The sequence below is a fragment of the Blastocystis sp. subtype 4 genome (assembly GCF_000743755.1).
Source record: "Blastocystis sp. subtype 4 strain WR1 chromosome Unknown seqid_0017, whole genome shotgun sequence".
NCBI classification, from domain to species: Eukaryota; class Bigyra; order Opalinata; family Blastocystidae; genus Blastocystis; species Blastocystis sp. subtype 4.
Window position 1 is genome coordinate 23,882 of NW_014569530.1, and position 14,614 is coordinate 38,495.

General features: G+C 39.2%; 7 protein-coding genes across 7 annotated transcripts; 2 read left to right on the plus strand and 5 right to left on the minus strand.

Moving 5' to 3' along the window:
- Positions 1–85: 85 nt before the first annotated feature.
- Positions 86–1,580, plus strand: JH06_2185 (hypothetical protein; the record flags this gene model as incomplete). The annotated part of the gene is made up of 8 exons (XM_014674108.1): positions 86–157; positions 195–368; positions 400–536; positions 567–708; positions 739–814; positions 838–881; positions 912–1,408; positions 1,475–1,580. The coding sequence occupies 8 exons, from the start codon at positions 86–88 to the stop codon at positions 1,578–1,580; spliced, it is 1,248 nt and encodes a 415-aa protein (XP_014529594.1).
- A 2,074-nt stretch (positions 1,581–3,654) lies between these two features.
- On the minus strand, positions 3,655–4,320 carry JH06_2184 (calcium binding mitochondrial carrier protein; the record flags this gene model as incomplete). The annotated part of the gene is made up of 1 exon (XM_014674107.1): positions 3,655–4,320. The coding sequence occupies one exon, from the start codon at positions 4,318–4,320 to the stop codon at positions 3,655–3,657; it is 666 nt and encodes a 221-aa protein (XP_014529593.1).
- Positions 4,321–4,853: 533 nt separating this feature from the next.
- On the minus strand, positions 4,854–5,431 carry JH06_0997 (hypothetical protein; the record flags this gene model as incomplete). The annotated part of the gene is made up of 5 exons (XM_014674083.1): positions 4,854–4,936; positions 4,967–5,143; positions 5,175–5,253; positions 5,286–5,339; positions 5,372–5,431. 5 exons carry the CDS (start codon positions 5,429–5,431, stop codon positions 4,854–4,856), a joined length of 453 nt encoding a protein of 150 aa, XP_014529569.1.
- A 269-nt stretch (positions 5,432–5,700) lies between these two features.
- On the plus strand, positions 5,701–7,032 carry JH06_0998 (hypothetical protein; the record flags this gene model as incomplete). Its single annotated transcript, XM_014674084.1, has 5 exons — positions 5,701–5,853; positions 5,886–6,221; positions 6,252–6,364; positions 6,396–6,591; positions 6,622–7,032. 5 exons carry the CDS (start codon positions 5,701–5,703, stop codon positions 7,030–7,032), a joined length of 1,209 nt encoding a protein of 402 aa, XP_014529570.1.
- A 31-nt stretch (positions 7,033–7,063) lies between these two features.
- JH06_0999 (hypothetical protein) lies at positions 7,064–7,855 on the minus strand (the record flags this gene model as incomplete). Its single annotated transcript, XM_014674085.1, has 3 exons — positions 7,064–7,480; positions 7,511–7,606; positions 7,640–7,855. 3 exons carry the CDS (start codon positions 7,853–7,855, stop codon positions 7,064–7,066), a joined length of 729 nt encoding a protein of 242 aa, XP_014529571.1.
- Positions 7,856–7,978: 123 nt separating this feature from the next.
- On the minus strand, positions 7,979–9,910 carry JH06_1000 (hypothetical protein; the record flags this gene model as incomplete). The annotated part of the gene is made up of 5 exons (XM_014674086.1): positions 7,979–8,620; positions 8,653–8,975; positions 9,005–9,065; positions 9,096–9,755; positions 9,788–9,910. The coding sequence occupies 5 exons, from the start codon at positions 9,908–9,910 to the stop codon at positions 7,979–7,981; spliced, it is 1,809 nt and encodes a 602-aa protein (XP_014529572.1).
- A 3,726-nt stretch (positions 9,911–13,636) lies between these two features.
- On the minus strand, positions 13,637–14,148 carry JH06_1001 (hypothetical protein; the record flags this gene model as incomplete). The annotated part of the gene is made up of 3 exons (XM_014674087.1): positions 13,637–13,682; positions 13,745–13,928; positions 13,959–14,148. 3 exons carry the CDS (start codon positions 14,146–14,148, stop codon positions 13,637–13,639), a joined length of 420 nt encoding a protein of 139 aa, XP_014529573.1.
- Positions 14,149–14,614: the final 466 nt, after the last annotated feature.

The following is a 14,614-nucleotide window of genomic DNA, read 5'->3' on the forward strand; positions in this document are numbered from 1 at the left end:
ACTTGATTTTGGTCAATCTATCCAGAATGGATCCTATTTCTGTCGTGTATATAACTCTTCAATTCCTTTGTTATAGAAAGTAGGAATGAACGAAGCAGAGGAGGAAGCAGCAAAGGTGCAAGTAACAGAAGGAGAGGGAGATAGTCAAAAGCAAGAGGTTCATCTTACCGATTCTTGTTTTGATGATTGTATAGATTGAGAAGCTTCGAAAGGTTGTACAGATATTTCAAACGAAACTGAAAGCACAATCGGCCAAGGTTGCAGAATTAACCAAGCAGTCGGAGTTGAAAGACAAGATTATTGCAGCAGCTAAGGACAATCTAGAGAAGATTCAGAAGGAACGAGATGAAAAGGTGAAGGCACTCGATGTTCGTATCTCCTAGATTTTGTGATGCGTAGGAATTGAAGTCAAAGAAAGGAGGCAGTTCTCTAGAGATGTTTGAAGGCCAAACTCCCGAACAAGTGTTGGAACGCATTCAAGTTGGAAACGATGTTTGGTGTTTAGTGAAATTTCCTGGAGGATCAAATGACGATGAGTTTAAATAAGATAGTGTATTGATATGTAGAGATCTGGAGGAAGAAGATGATTTCCACGATACAAATTGCATTTGGCTCTCCCAAGATGAGTTGATTGAGCACGTCAATACGATTGGCTGTACTCTTGATCTTCCTCCATTTTCTCTTTCTTCCTCTCAGGCACAACAGCTTGTAGGATCTAAAATTTCTATTTATCCATAGCGTTCTGAACTCGTCTCACTCCAACAATCCTATGAGAAACTGGAAGAAGAGTATAAGAAGTATCGTGTTGATATGGGTATGGGATAGTGGAATGATAAGACACAGATGTGATGTTATGGAACAAGAATTCGCAGATCGATAGTGTAGCTTATTGTTTTTCAATTTTACTGTAGTTGAAGTCCACAAATACTGATATTCCTATGTTTACTACGACTTCAGCTCCACAGAGTCAGGATGATGTTGAGTCTCTTCGTATTCAACGTCAGGCTATGAAGGAGAAGAATGTGAAGCTTTCTCGTCAAGTGGAGTCTTTGCGACTGGATGTGGAGGAGTTGACGCTTAAAACCGAAGATGACAAACGGAAGTTGGATCTGTTGAAGACAGAATGTGATGAATGGAGAAGGAAGTATAAAGAGGAAGTGAAGAAGAAACAGACCCAGATGGTGGATACGGAGATGAGTGCTGTAAGTGACAAGGAGACCATTGAATCGTTGAAGCAAGAATTGGATTATCTACGAAGTAAAAACGAGCAAATGATGGTATTAGTACGCAAATCGCAGGATGGAAGACCTCCAAGTCTTCGCATGGGTTCGATTTCTGATGGCAACGAGACACCGCGTTCGGTGGAAGGAGATATTAACAGTAATGATATTTTAACTAAGAATGTTTGGTTGATGTTGGAGAATAAGGTATAGAAGTATTTGCGATCCTTATTCTTCAACTATTTATGTGCTAGGGATAAAAGTTCACGAAATCATATGCAGACGGCTATCATGACCATCTTCCAGTTTACTCCAGAAGAAGTGATGGAGATTCGTGTTGGTGATTACTGTTTGGAATGATGAATAGAAAAAGGCTTCTTCTCAGTGGTTCTAGTGTTGATAATTACTATTTCTGTTTGTTAACATTCCCTCCATGTGAGTGTCTTTCAAATATGTCCTTTGTTTCAGTTGTTACATCCTGCTTGACTCAGATTCATCAACAAATAACAGAGATTCAAGACTCATCACTGAAAGAGGTGCTGTTACAACATGAACTTTTTCTGAAGAATAACTCTTCATCTCTATGTGTTGTTAGTGACGTGAATCTTCAGAAAAAGGGAGTCTTCTTGTTTCTGACCAAAGTGAATCAGTGCTGTTTGTTGGTCTTTGTTGGAGCTTTCAGGGTAGATTCCTTATTCAAAAAAGAATTGATGAGCAACTCGTTCAAGATGATCGTGATGTCGGTTTTTGTTGGATGATTTGATTCTAGGTTGTAGAAGCAATTCTTAAGAGGGAAATGGACATAGTAGATCGTCTACAAGAGGAGTTAGAGAATGTACCTTTTCTGTTTAACAGTGGTGATGAATTGGATCAGTTTAAATCCAGTATTCTCATGTGGACCGATGACAAGAAATCTATCCCAGCTTTGAGTGTTTTCTATTCTTATCCTGGTATTTATTTTCCTTTTGTTTGATCCTAGCGATAATTCGGCTAAACGATCAATTCATTACCAATCCATCAGCACTCAATGCATCACCGTCAACTCCCCTCTCATTTCTCTGTTCTCTCTATGTATTCATTGCGACAACATCGGATGTTATAAATCATCCAGAATTACAGCGACTGCTAGTAATTGTCAAGGATCTCTCAAAGACATCAAATCTGTACAATCTAACTCGCTATTCGTTCGTTTTTCTCATTCTCTTCATCCAGTATGCACAAACCCCAATTGAAACAAATCCCACTTTAGCTGAGAGTGTTTTATTAATTCTAAAGATAGGAATGATGTTAAATGCTACTGCCGTAATGCACAGTGTACATAGAATTCAATCACTTTACTCTAGTTACAACATTGGATTTATGTTCTTTCATCCAACACTTCTTCAAAAGACCTAGCTCAGGACATAAGTCTCAATCCCGTCCTTCAGCTTCTTCGAATCGCTGTGAATAGTGAGTATGGATTACTCTTCTCCTTCCATGTAGTCTCCAATGGATGGAGTCAGGTCAGGTTACACCAATCTCTGCGAAATTAATGCTTCGTCGAGAATGTCTCCAACTGATCCAATATGGATCAACCTCAAAACGTTTCCATTCTTTTTCACATCCATCCATTAGAATCTGTGAATCTCGTTTCTATCATTCCCCTTCTCTTTCCTTCTTCTATTTCTCTCCCACTCTTGAGTCATAATCTCGTTCAAATCTCATATTTAGCAGCTACTTCGATTCTCCAGTGTTCTGCTGCATCCATTCGTAAGGTTGCTGTCAAGAAAGTGATTGAGGTCTTTGTAAGAATGACTCTATTTCTTTTAGTACAGAATCAGTGCTCCGAAGAAGAGCAGGAGAAGTACAAACCTCGGTTATGGTCCATTTTGAATGCTCATCTCTCAATCGAACCCAACGAGTATGCTTCCTTGAATGATAACAGCAGAGATCATTACGATTGGAGCTACTACAATGGATGACAGAACGGGACGATCCCAAGACTCGAGTAAACCGCTTATTCCGTCATGGGCAGGATCAGTCGCAACAAATCCGATTGTTCTGCGTTCAACGCTTAGAGTTGATAGGATTGGATTCCCTTCTTGCTCTAATGGACACGAATGAAATCAATTGCGGGATGAATGGGCTAATACGAGGTCTCAGTGAGAATACAGAGACTTCATCCTTCCGATTGCTTCTAAACTGGATCCGAAATAGAATTGAGACTAGAGCGAGAGAACAGGATAGAAATCTCCTTCATTTAACCACTTCTGAATTCCATCAGCTCCTTGCTGAAGTGATTTTCGAAATATCGGGAGGAGAGAATTGGCCCTTGTGGAAAACCTTCCTCACTAAACATTATACTCTCTTGCTTGTTACTAACTCCAATTATTCGACTGTTTGTCCAAAGAAACATACTACAGAAAATTCATTACCATCAACAAGCATCCACTGTTTAGTGGCCTCCAGAAGAAGGATATCCACAGAAGGTCTTCCAAGTATCATAAATCCACCACTGGAGACCTGTCAAGGTACCAATCATCAGAATACGAGTAGCCAGACCGTTCCAGCATCCCTTCCAGCCCAGGAGCTTCATAGCCTGCATCATAGAAATCTTCTCAGCCGAGTTGTTCATCTTAGAAACACAAGAATCGAAAGGATGAGAGACAAGAGCACAGAACACACCAGCAATGTATCCAGAAGCGAATGTAATCGTCAACTGCATAGCCTTGCTGTATGACTCACGAGGCTTGGTGAAACAATACTTGTAGAACAGACCCACAATGTTCTCGAATGTAGCAAACTTCACCATGGTGTAAGGAATCTGACGGCACCACAGAGGCACAATTCCCTTCCAAAGAGCCTTTGTTCCCTCTCCAGCAGTGATCTCCTTCATAGCAGGTCCCAGCTTGGTAGGGAAGTTGGCCTCCACGGGAGTTGTCTGAATACGAACCTTCGTAGCTTCCATGGGGCACAGGAAGATATCGGCGAAGAACTCAGCTGAGGCAGAAGCCGACAGATAAATCGTGTTCTTCCAGTGCTTCGCTGTCTCAGCTCCCATCAGATTAATGTACAAATCCTTGAACACCTCATAACCTCCAAACTTGAAGAATCCCTGCATGGCATAACCGAAGCAAGTAGGTTGCCAGCCTCTGTAGATACCATTACGGTTCCAACCCGTCTTCGCAGTCTTCTTCAGTCCATCCCACAGAGAAGTGTACATACCAGGGTTCGTCTGACGACGGCACTTCACCAGATCCAGAGGAGTGATGAACGTGTGGGTGGTTCCGCAAGAAAGTACTCCTCCCATAAAGCAAGTGCTGTAGAACTTGGCATCGTGCTTAGGAGCATCGGTGACCTTCAATGTCTGAAGAGAATTACTGCTGAACATTGCTGGTGAGAACAATAGAGATTTCTAATCGCCAATCCTCACGAGAGGATTCAAAATGGGAGTTTTCCTGTATACTATTCCTAATATACGAAAGGCTAGAATATTGAATTTCAAACCGATCTGATTATCTTAATATATAAAAAAGAGATGTTTAATGAAATAGAATCAATATGAGGGATGCTTCAAATTCCATCCTTCTCTCACTGTGGTCCTCTTAGAGCAGCCAGAGAACGTCATCATCCCCATTTCAAAACAAACAAGCATCACTTTTTCCCAAATGACTTATATAGAATAACAGCTGCTGCACCAACAATAGCAGTGGTAATACCTAAACCAAGAAGACCCTCTAACCATAATCCCTCCCTCCTTTCAATACTTTGTTGTACAATCGAGTCGAGCTGCTGGTGAAGATCCTGAGCTTGCTGATTCAGTGGATCCAGTTTCAACAAGCGTTCACAGAACAGACGTGATTGACGCAACTTGCCCAATTTGTAATACGCATAAGCAATGTTGTAGATACATTTATGCGTCTGAAAGCCATCATCGATGAGAGCTAGCGTAATTACACTTCACACAACCAATACCTTCAAAAATTTCAATTGACTTTTCCAGTTCAAACCGATCCTTACTTCGAACAAGAGCGCATGCATAATTGAAGGCTGCCTATTGATTAGACTTGAAAAAACTCCCAATACCTTCGGTGTCGGTACATCATTCTCTATATCACGTAAATATTCCTCCTTGGCCTTCTAGTACATAATCACTATCTTCAACATAAAACTCGAATTGCAGCTATAATTTCTGCTTCGTTGAGAACGTTTGTTCCATCTGTTTCATACATGATTCAAACGGTTTGGAATTATGAGAAACATCAAACGACCTCGAATTGCTATGTATCTATCTTAATTCCATCTATGCTCTTTAAAATTGTATAAGACCCTAACAACTCCACAATCTTCGATACTCTACTGAAGCCTTATTTCAGTGGTATCTCAACAAATATCCATCGCTCTAAATATATCCTTCAGTTTTGTCACACTTGAAAGCGTCAAAACGGCTACACAGTTTATCGATTCAGTCAAAGAATTCTTTTCAGAAGAGGCTTTATCAATGGGTTGTAGTATATTTAGTTGTATATCGTATGTATTCTGCATTGTTGCAGGAAATTCTGGAAAGAAGATGTCAAATGCCAAATACTTTACTGTGTATCTCATTTGGATGGTATTTGGTCTAATCATTGAATATCTTCCTAGTGGTAATTCTGTATTGTTTATAGACTCTTATCTAACAGATAGATCATTGATTCCAATCTTAGACGGTATTTTGGTACGGCTGGAATAGAGATCGTATATCGTCTTTCATGTGCTCTTGTATGTTCCTATGGCATTCTTTTCTTCTGTACTCTCTTTTGGCCGGCTACACATCATATGGTCTTAGGAGTCTTTGTTGTAATCCTCATTTTCTTCACTTGGCTGTTTGTATGGGGTGTCAACTCTGTCGATTGGCTCTATGGATATCGAGGCGTTGCTCGCATTCTCTCCGCATTTTATTTGGTTCTTCAGTCGCTTTCTCTTGTTGATTTCGCCTTCACTCTCCATGATGTTCTTACTCAGAAGATGGAGGACACAAATGTTGTTCTTTTGTTCTCCTTTCATTTCTAGAAGCGATATAAGTATACAGATAAGACTTGCTGCTGTGCTAATCAATGGACCTCCATGTATCTTACACTTTCATTCGTATTTAGCATTGGTTCTGTAATTGCATGTATAGCCTTGTAAACATTCTTCGAAATCCCTAACTGATAGCTATTTCATGTTCCGAGTGGATGGACATCTGTGTGGTCAGAATGCTCTCGTAATCACTCTGACTTTGATTATGGGACTCTTTTGTTGCTTCATCTGCCTGCATAGTACTTTCAACCGTGGTTTCCTTCCCCCAGCCACTTTCTTCGCGATTATTCTCTTCTATTTGGTTACTTCTCTTCTCACCAATCCCAGTGATGTAAATTTCATTCCCTCTTCTGATTCCTAGAAATGCAATCCCTACAAGAGTAGCAGCAATTATTGGGTGACCGTGTTGAATGTGCTGTTCGTTATAACCAGTGGATACTGGATGGCCTATCGTATTCGTAATCCCAAGGTTGATGAACCTGATACAGACACTAAGGATCCTGAAAAGGCTGAGAAACTTGCTGATATCATTCCTGACGATGATAGTCATCAGTGGTGTGTATTCAATGCTTGCATGGTACTTGCTGGCTTCTATTTATCAATGCTTTGTTCAGCCTGGTATACTGGGTCTGTTACGGAACGACCTACAGCTGTGTTCAACTTTACTTCGCCTCTCACGTTCTGGCTCTATAATATAAGTATTTGGGTCGCTTTCATAGTGTTTATCTATGCTGCTATTGCTCCCGCTATTAATCAGGATAGAACGTACTAAATGTGTATTGTGAATTGTTTGCAAACAGATCCTATTTCTTACGTTCAAATCGCCAACGATAGATGTCAGCATGTCCATTTTCTCCTTCCTTTACTTTTATTCGCTTTCCTTTTCCACTTAAATTCTTGCGCAGCTCGATGTGGCTCAAAACACGATCAATGGTCTCTTGGTCATCCAAGGCTTCAGCCAAATTCTTATAACGTTCTTCTCGCCGCTTCTTCATTTTGGATAATTCACTTTCATCTGCAAGGGACGTAACAAATTCTTGTTCTTCTAACTGCTTCTCGCTGAGTCTGTTGTATTTGCGATCCAGCAATTCTGATGTCGTATCGAAATAAGTCTCTGGCTCCCATGTATTCACATCATCTTCGTCGTTTACAAACACTGTATGGTTATTCTGCTCCTCGTTGTCCATAAATTGAAGTGAACCCACCAATCGTTCCACTTTCTATAATAAGAAACATTCCAGTCTTCTTACTTTCTCCTTTTCGACACGTTTACTTTCAAGGATTCGAGCATCTTTCGTCTTTTCGAGTAATCGCGTTTGCAACTCTTTCCGTCCATCTTGTTTATCCTAATCGATTACACAAATTCGTTAAATCCATACTCTTGATAGCGTGATCATACGTGTGTTGAATTCATCCGGATTCCTCAAAGCAGCTTTCAATTGCAATCCTTTTAATACTGATGTCTTCTTGTGCTGGTAATCGGCACGAATCTTGTAGTCTTTCTTCTTTTCAAGGAGTCCGAGACTCTGTCGAGCCAGCGGTTGAGAACGCTCTTTATGCACTTTACTCTTTACAGCATTCCTCCAAGATGACATTGAGAAGATCAACGATTTCAACGGGTGGCTCTGTGTGAGAAGAAAGCAAGTGACAAAAAAAGTCTCTATTCTGGAAACAAGTCAAAACAAACAGATTATGTATTGTACAGCTATTCACAAAAGTTATTCTGCTCGCCGTCTCTTTTCTTCGCTATTCATCGACTGACAATCTTTCAGATCTCGCTTCTCACTCTCCAAACTAAGCGGGGTTAACGATAAAGACTCTTTTTGTATCCTATCAGCATCATTGGGAGATTCTTCAGATTCAATCACTGTATCATCAAAAGATGATCGAAAACCCTCAATTGTTGCATTAATCTTCTCAATTACAGAAGCAGATAAATTCTCGTTTTGTTCCATTAGCTCCATATGCACCTTCTCAAAAACCCGAGATGCAGAAGAATCCTTCTGAACAGCCAACAGTGATGCTTTCATAGCTTCTTGAAACCTTTGTTCTGCTTCTTTGGAATCATCCGACACTTCTGGATTATCAAGATCCAAATCCACTTGAATCACGGTATGCTCAGGCTGGGTTGGAAGTGTTGTTCGAATAGTAGCCAAAGTTGAACGTACACTGGGAAGTGACTCCATTTCAGGGAGACTTTCACAATTCTCGATGGCATCCGACAAGACTTGTCTCTCACTCGATTCATTACCATCCACGCTCTTTGGGTGACTACTCATCGAATCCTCAAGAAATGAATCTTCTTCTTCACGCTCCTGTTTTAACAATTGATCCAATCCAATTCCAGCCTCAACCTCTTTCTACTCCCTTATCCTTCAGGACCTTTGCTTACCATCCGACTCTCACTCATTATAGTCTGACGAGAGAGATGCTGGAGACGCGATTGAATGAATGATTGTTTCAGTGATAGTTCGATGTGTGGTGGTCGTTTAGGCGATTCTTTAAGAATAGCTCCAGAATTAGATGGGAGTTTCAGAGATGTCTCAGTCTCTTTCGGAATCGGCCGTAATTGAGCCAGATCCATCGTTCCATCTCCCTCTCCTTCAATGATACCGATATTCGTCTCCCAGTTATCAGCATTCACTTCTTCCTTATTGACTACAGATGAGCGAGGTTCTACCACTAATGACCCTTCTCGTACAAGAAATTTGGAATCTATTTCTTACTCTGTCACTAATTCCCACTTATGTTTCCATGTTCCTCCTGACTCTCCGCAGTTGGATTTGCTAACTTGGTTGATAGTGCCTAGAACTCACAATGAATAAGAGTACCTACAGAGTTGATATTCAGGAGAATCTCCATATCCTCGTGTTTACTCGATTTTAATACACGTTCACGGTATACTTCACACAATTTCAGCAATTCTTCGGAAGAATACCCATCAAAGCACGTCGTGGGAGTGATTTCATCTGTTTCACCAGTACTTGTTAGAGTCCGAATATCCACAGTTTCTTCGGAAGGACTCGAAGGAGATAGAGGTGGTTTGCTATAGTTTGCATTATCGATGTCAATCAACATATTGATGATTTCTTTGGACGAACTTGGCAGACGGGTCGTACTGCTACTAGTACGTTGATCATCAACAGTACATTCACTTTCTCGTACGAGAGTAGTATCAGCTCGATTTAAAATATCATGTAATGTCATTGTATCAAGATCCGAAGAAATATGAGGAGGTTCCGATACGTGTTCTGGTGATATCCGAGTTACATTTGCATCCAGCAACTCGTTCAGATCATCTACTAAGTTTGTTTCACTTTCTGAAACCACTGCAGACTCATCTGTACTTTTTCTGAGTTGTTCTTCAGAATTCCTCTGCTCATCTTCTTTCCGTGTTTCTTCTGTCTCTTCCTGTTTCTTTTCTGTTAATACTACTATATATGAGACAATCAACTCATAGCCACTCTCTTCAGAATCCTTCTGGATCGATTGTTTCTAATGAGTTAAACAATACAAAAATAGAATACCGAGCATTTCTCAAGGATTTTCTCGATCAACGTCTGTGAAGATTGATTCGCCTTAATTCCATATTGCTTTGCCATTTTCTGAAGTTCATGTCGTTTTAATGACTTCAGCTCTTCTAGATTCATCGTATTAAGAAAGTGCGTTCAAAAAATACCTCTGGAATATGGAATTGGATTTGAAATCCATTATTCTCTAGGTTACTATTATCGTTTTGGATTGTTATTTAGACGGCTTGAATTCGTGAGTGTTATGAATGGATTGAGATAGGATTCACTGAGTATGGTTAGTATTATCACACTTCACAAGATGATTAGAATTCTGTATCTCATCGTTCTAACATATTTAAATATGCTATGTGGCTGTACAGTATAACCACTTAATCCACACTAAGAAACAGGAATAGGGTCATTTTATGTCATAAATGACCCTATTATGGATTACTTATTATCTTTTTCCTCAAACCGATTATACTCATTTAATATATTCCAATAGAAACTATATATTGAGTTCTATCCTTTAGTTCCATTCACGTTAAATAAAAATCTCTATATAACAAAACAATACCCAAATTAGGTCGACATGGACCCTAATACTCCCAAAACCCTCTATCAAAGCCATAGAATCTTTACACAGGGAATGACATTTGAATGGGCTAGTTGTTCTTGTATCCCTGATTCTACGATAGCCCCATATTCGGTGATTTCGTATTATGGAACGGTATAGCTTGAAGTCATGAGAATTGATCATAGAATGATAATGAAAAGTCTCTGAGTGAACCATGTGAAAAGTATGTCCTCCTACGAGTGCTTTCTTGGATGATGACAAATCAGAATGTTTTTGGCCGCGTAGCAGATGTTTCTCTTGTTTCTCTTGTTTCTCGTATATATAGTGTGGGTCTACATAAGAGTTTGTTGTGGCAATCTTATAGTATGAAAATCCTGCCTCCGTCGCACACTATTATGCATTATTTGAAAATGGAACTCATTCACTATGCTCCTATTAAACATAAGCATGTATTGCGACTGCAGTGTACTTCTCTCAAAGAGAAGGATTTTAGTCAATCTGCAGAGGTCATTCAACAATTTCTAGGTGCTTTTTTTGATCGCCAGATTTCTCTGTATCCAATAGTCAAACAACACTTCGTTGGAGCTCCTGGAATGTCAATTATATGGGTGGTTTCCATTGCACAACTGCCCGAAGATTCAAGTGCTTTTCGAAATCGACTACTTCATGAAGAGTGGAATAGCCAGTTTGATTGTTCATGGCATCTGGACACTTCCTCCAAATCCAATTATCTGGACTTCATCTTTCGAGTGATGGGAGGAATGACATTTCAGTCAAAGTCAAAACGATCAAAGAATAGGAGACATTCGAATGAGTATGATGATCTCGTCTTCATGAAGTTTTCGGATAGAGAGAGTTCTGGTTTCAATCATTCTTTGCTGTATCTCATAGTTATTTCTGTTTGTTTTCTTTTCTGCGCTTGTTTCTATATTTATCCTCGTTTAAGAGTGTTCTATTGATCGTTGTTTATTTCAATAAACATAACTAGACGAGTTGTCGAATAACCTTAATGAGCTCCACATTCGATGTTTCATCGAATGTCGCTTCCACCAGAATCATTGAGATAATCGAATGGTATAATTCAGCAGTAACATTATCCTTTTCTACAGCTACTGTCAACATCATCATTGAACGTAACAAGGTGACAATCATCTGATATCCACACTGAGTCACCAATGCACACAATCCATTCAGACAAGAATATTCAGATCTCATCTGTGAAGTAATGGAAATAATCAACTTGGTGACTTCCAACAACTCTTTCTTCTCCTTCTCACTACATTGGAATCGAGTTGTCATCACTTTTCTAAGTACTGTTGATATGATGAACTTATACCATTCCAACGAATTCTTGCCTTCTGTTAACACTACCTACACTGAATCCTTATCACTAACATACCATCTTCAACATACGTCGTATTGAAGCGTACTGAAGCAATGGAGCTAGTATGCCCAGATCAGGATAACAGGGAACTTTCAATAAATAATCATTCTCAAACGATTGCGTGACCGTAGCTGGATTCAGACGAACTCTCCATAAGTCCGAGAGAGGATGTGCCACTTCAATCAGAGATACATGATACGTGATCTTTCTTAGAACATCCTCCAGAATTGGATCCAGATCTGTCATTGCATTCATGATAGCTGCCTCTGACAAAGGAATGGCTACTTTCAATACATCATACTTGGCTAAAAATGAAATGAATGTAATAATATGAACAGTCAAAGTAGATATCCAATAAATACTGACACAATAGAATCACAGTTGACGATGATCGTTTGACTTCACCAAATATCCCTTGCTTACATTGCTGAACGATGTTATTCCACTCTGAAGGATTCGTTGCTGCCAAATAAGTGTTGTAGAAGAGACAACGCAAACAAACAATCAGATACTTCTGAGATGACTCTGTGATCTGGCTCAATACTTGCTTTGGCTCAATCATTCAATAAGTTCGTACGTATTGATTAGGATAATCAAATAACTGATCCAATACCAAGTAAGACAAATCAGGATTACCTTTCCAAATTATCGAAATATTGGTCTACCTCATAAACCCATAATTAATGTACAGTTTTCTTCATTTCAAACATTCGCACCAGAATCGTTTTGATCATTACTTTAGAATCCTTTGGATATTTCTCCATTATTTGTTCCCAATACTTCTCAGATATAAGAACAGGAGATATTACAACCAGCTGGATCATCACCTCTATTAACGCGGGTTCAACAAGCAACGATAGAATTACCTTTCCAGAATCCGGAACCATTTGAATGATCGATACCAATGTGGTAATGTCATCTTTTGTTAATGCATGAAAAGCCGAAAATTGTGCAGGTAAAGATCCTAATAATGTTACTAATGACTGGAAATGAGCTGAGTTGTTACAGTCATGAACATAGTAGTGCATACCAGCCAATAACCAATTGGAGTATCTGTTTGCATTTTCACATGATACAGCATAGAAATCAGTGTTAAAATTCTTGGTATCTAATAACTTCCTGAGAAAGATATCAAAGTAATTGTTAAGAATGTATGAAGGAATAAAAAGGAATAAAAAGTGAAGTTTCTGATCATCCAATTGAAGATTGTTTACCACTAATCTATTGTTGAGGTAATGAGCAGCCAATGTCAGTTGAGGGTACTTGACACAAGAGAACATCTTATTTTCATACACATAGAGCAGGGACTTAAGAACCCTTACCCATAATTGTTGATCATCGGTTGCAACAACATAGTCGCAAAATAATGGGCAATTCTCGGAAATAGCCAAAAGTTTTCCCAATGGACAATTCTGAAGATAAAACAACACCATCTTTTGGATGGCCAAACAAATATCTCGAGATACTACTTCAATCAATTATTCAAGATACTTACAATTGCAATTCATAATTTGAATCAAACTTACTAATACATCCACTGATAACTGCTTTTTTCGTCCTGCCTCATAGGCCATTAGATATTGAAGGACATCTACATCAAGGATCTATATAAGATAGTACCTCCCTATTCATCAGCCATCCTTTTCATTATCTACCTTCCTCTCAATCTTCGCTAACACTATCTCTAAACTATCGAGTTCAGCATTTAAATCATAGTTTGCTATCATGACTGAATTATTTGTGATTTTTCATTGTTACCAATGGAAGATAATTACTACTTCCATATTTTGTATACGTTTCATTATCTTTTTCATATTATGGGATCAATAGAATTCTTATCACTGGAGTATCTTTTCTATATGTTGCTCACTCTATAATGAGTAACAAAGATACCATCTAGAGTTCATTTCAGTCCATCTAGAGACATAAGATGACTGTCAACACGAAGACTACCTCTCACAGTTATTGCACAAATCTGTTATCAACTCTTCTTGCAAACAAACACACTTACTGTAAGGTTGACTGAACCGGAACCTGCACTGGTCCCTGATTAGCTAAAACTCCCACACTCGAGGCCCCAGGGACAACAACTACCATAGTTCCTGGACCCATCCGAATCACAGGAAGGATTGTTGGACTCTCATTTTGCCTCCAAGGGAATTGGACGGCCATTGCTTCAGGGAAATCGGCTGGATCTGAATATTATCATTATCTACAACAAGAACCATTTAACGGAGGAATTGCCATGATGATGCAAGGAGCAGGATATAAAAGAGCCATTCCGCTATTCATTTGGTTACTAGATGAAAACGATGATGAAGAAGCAGCTGTCTTTAAGAGACCTGAATACTTCGTTCCCTGTGAATTCAAAGGTTTTCCATCTCCAGAAACAGTCCCTGACGAATTAGCATTCATAGAGTGATCGCTATTTAAAGGAGGAAACTCATCTACGCATTTCATGCACCTCCATCAGCTACACAACGAATAACCCTTTGCTACATACCGAAGTTGATTAGGTTGGACAAAGATTTCCTTTCCAATATTCTTTGGAGATGTAATTGTGAGTTGGACAAAACTTTGTACTTGAGTAACGATTGCTGAAACTACATCAGTCTACTTCTTAAGTTATAATTTTTCATCTGGTACCTCATATTGAAGGGTGACGAGATCATTAACCTCAATAGGCACAATCTGATTCTGTCGAACTGTTTAATTACATTTCGAGCAATATTGAATACTTTTCTTTTCTAATATCTTCACTATATTGCAGCTAACATCTTCAATGGTGTCTGTTCCTTCCAATCGAAGCCTAACACTGTCTAAATTGAGTTGTAATGCACGACCTCTCCTCCACTCATTCTATTCCTTAGTCTTACAGAGT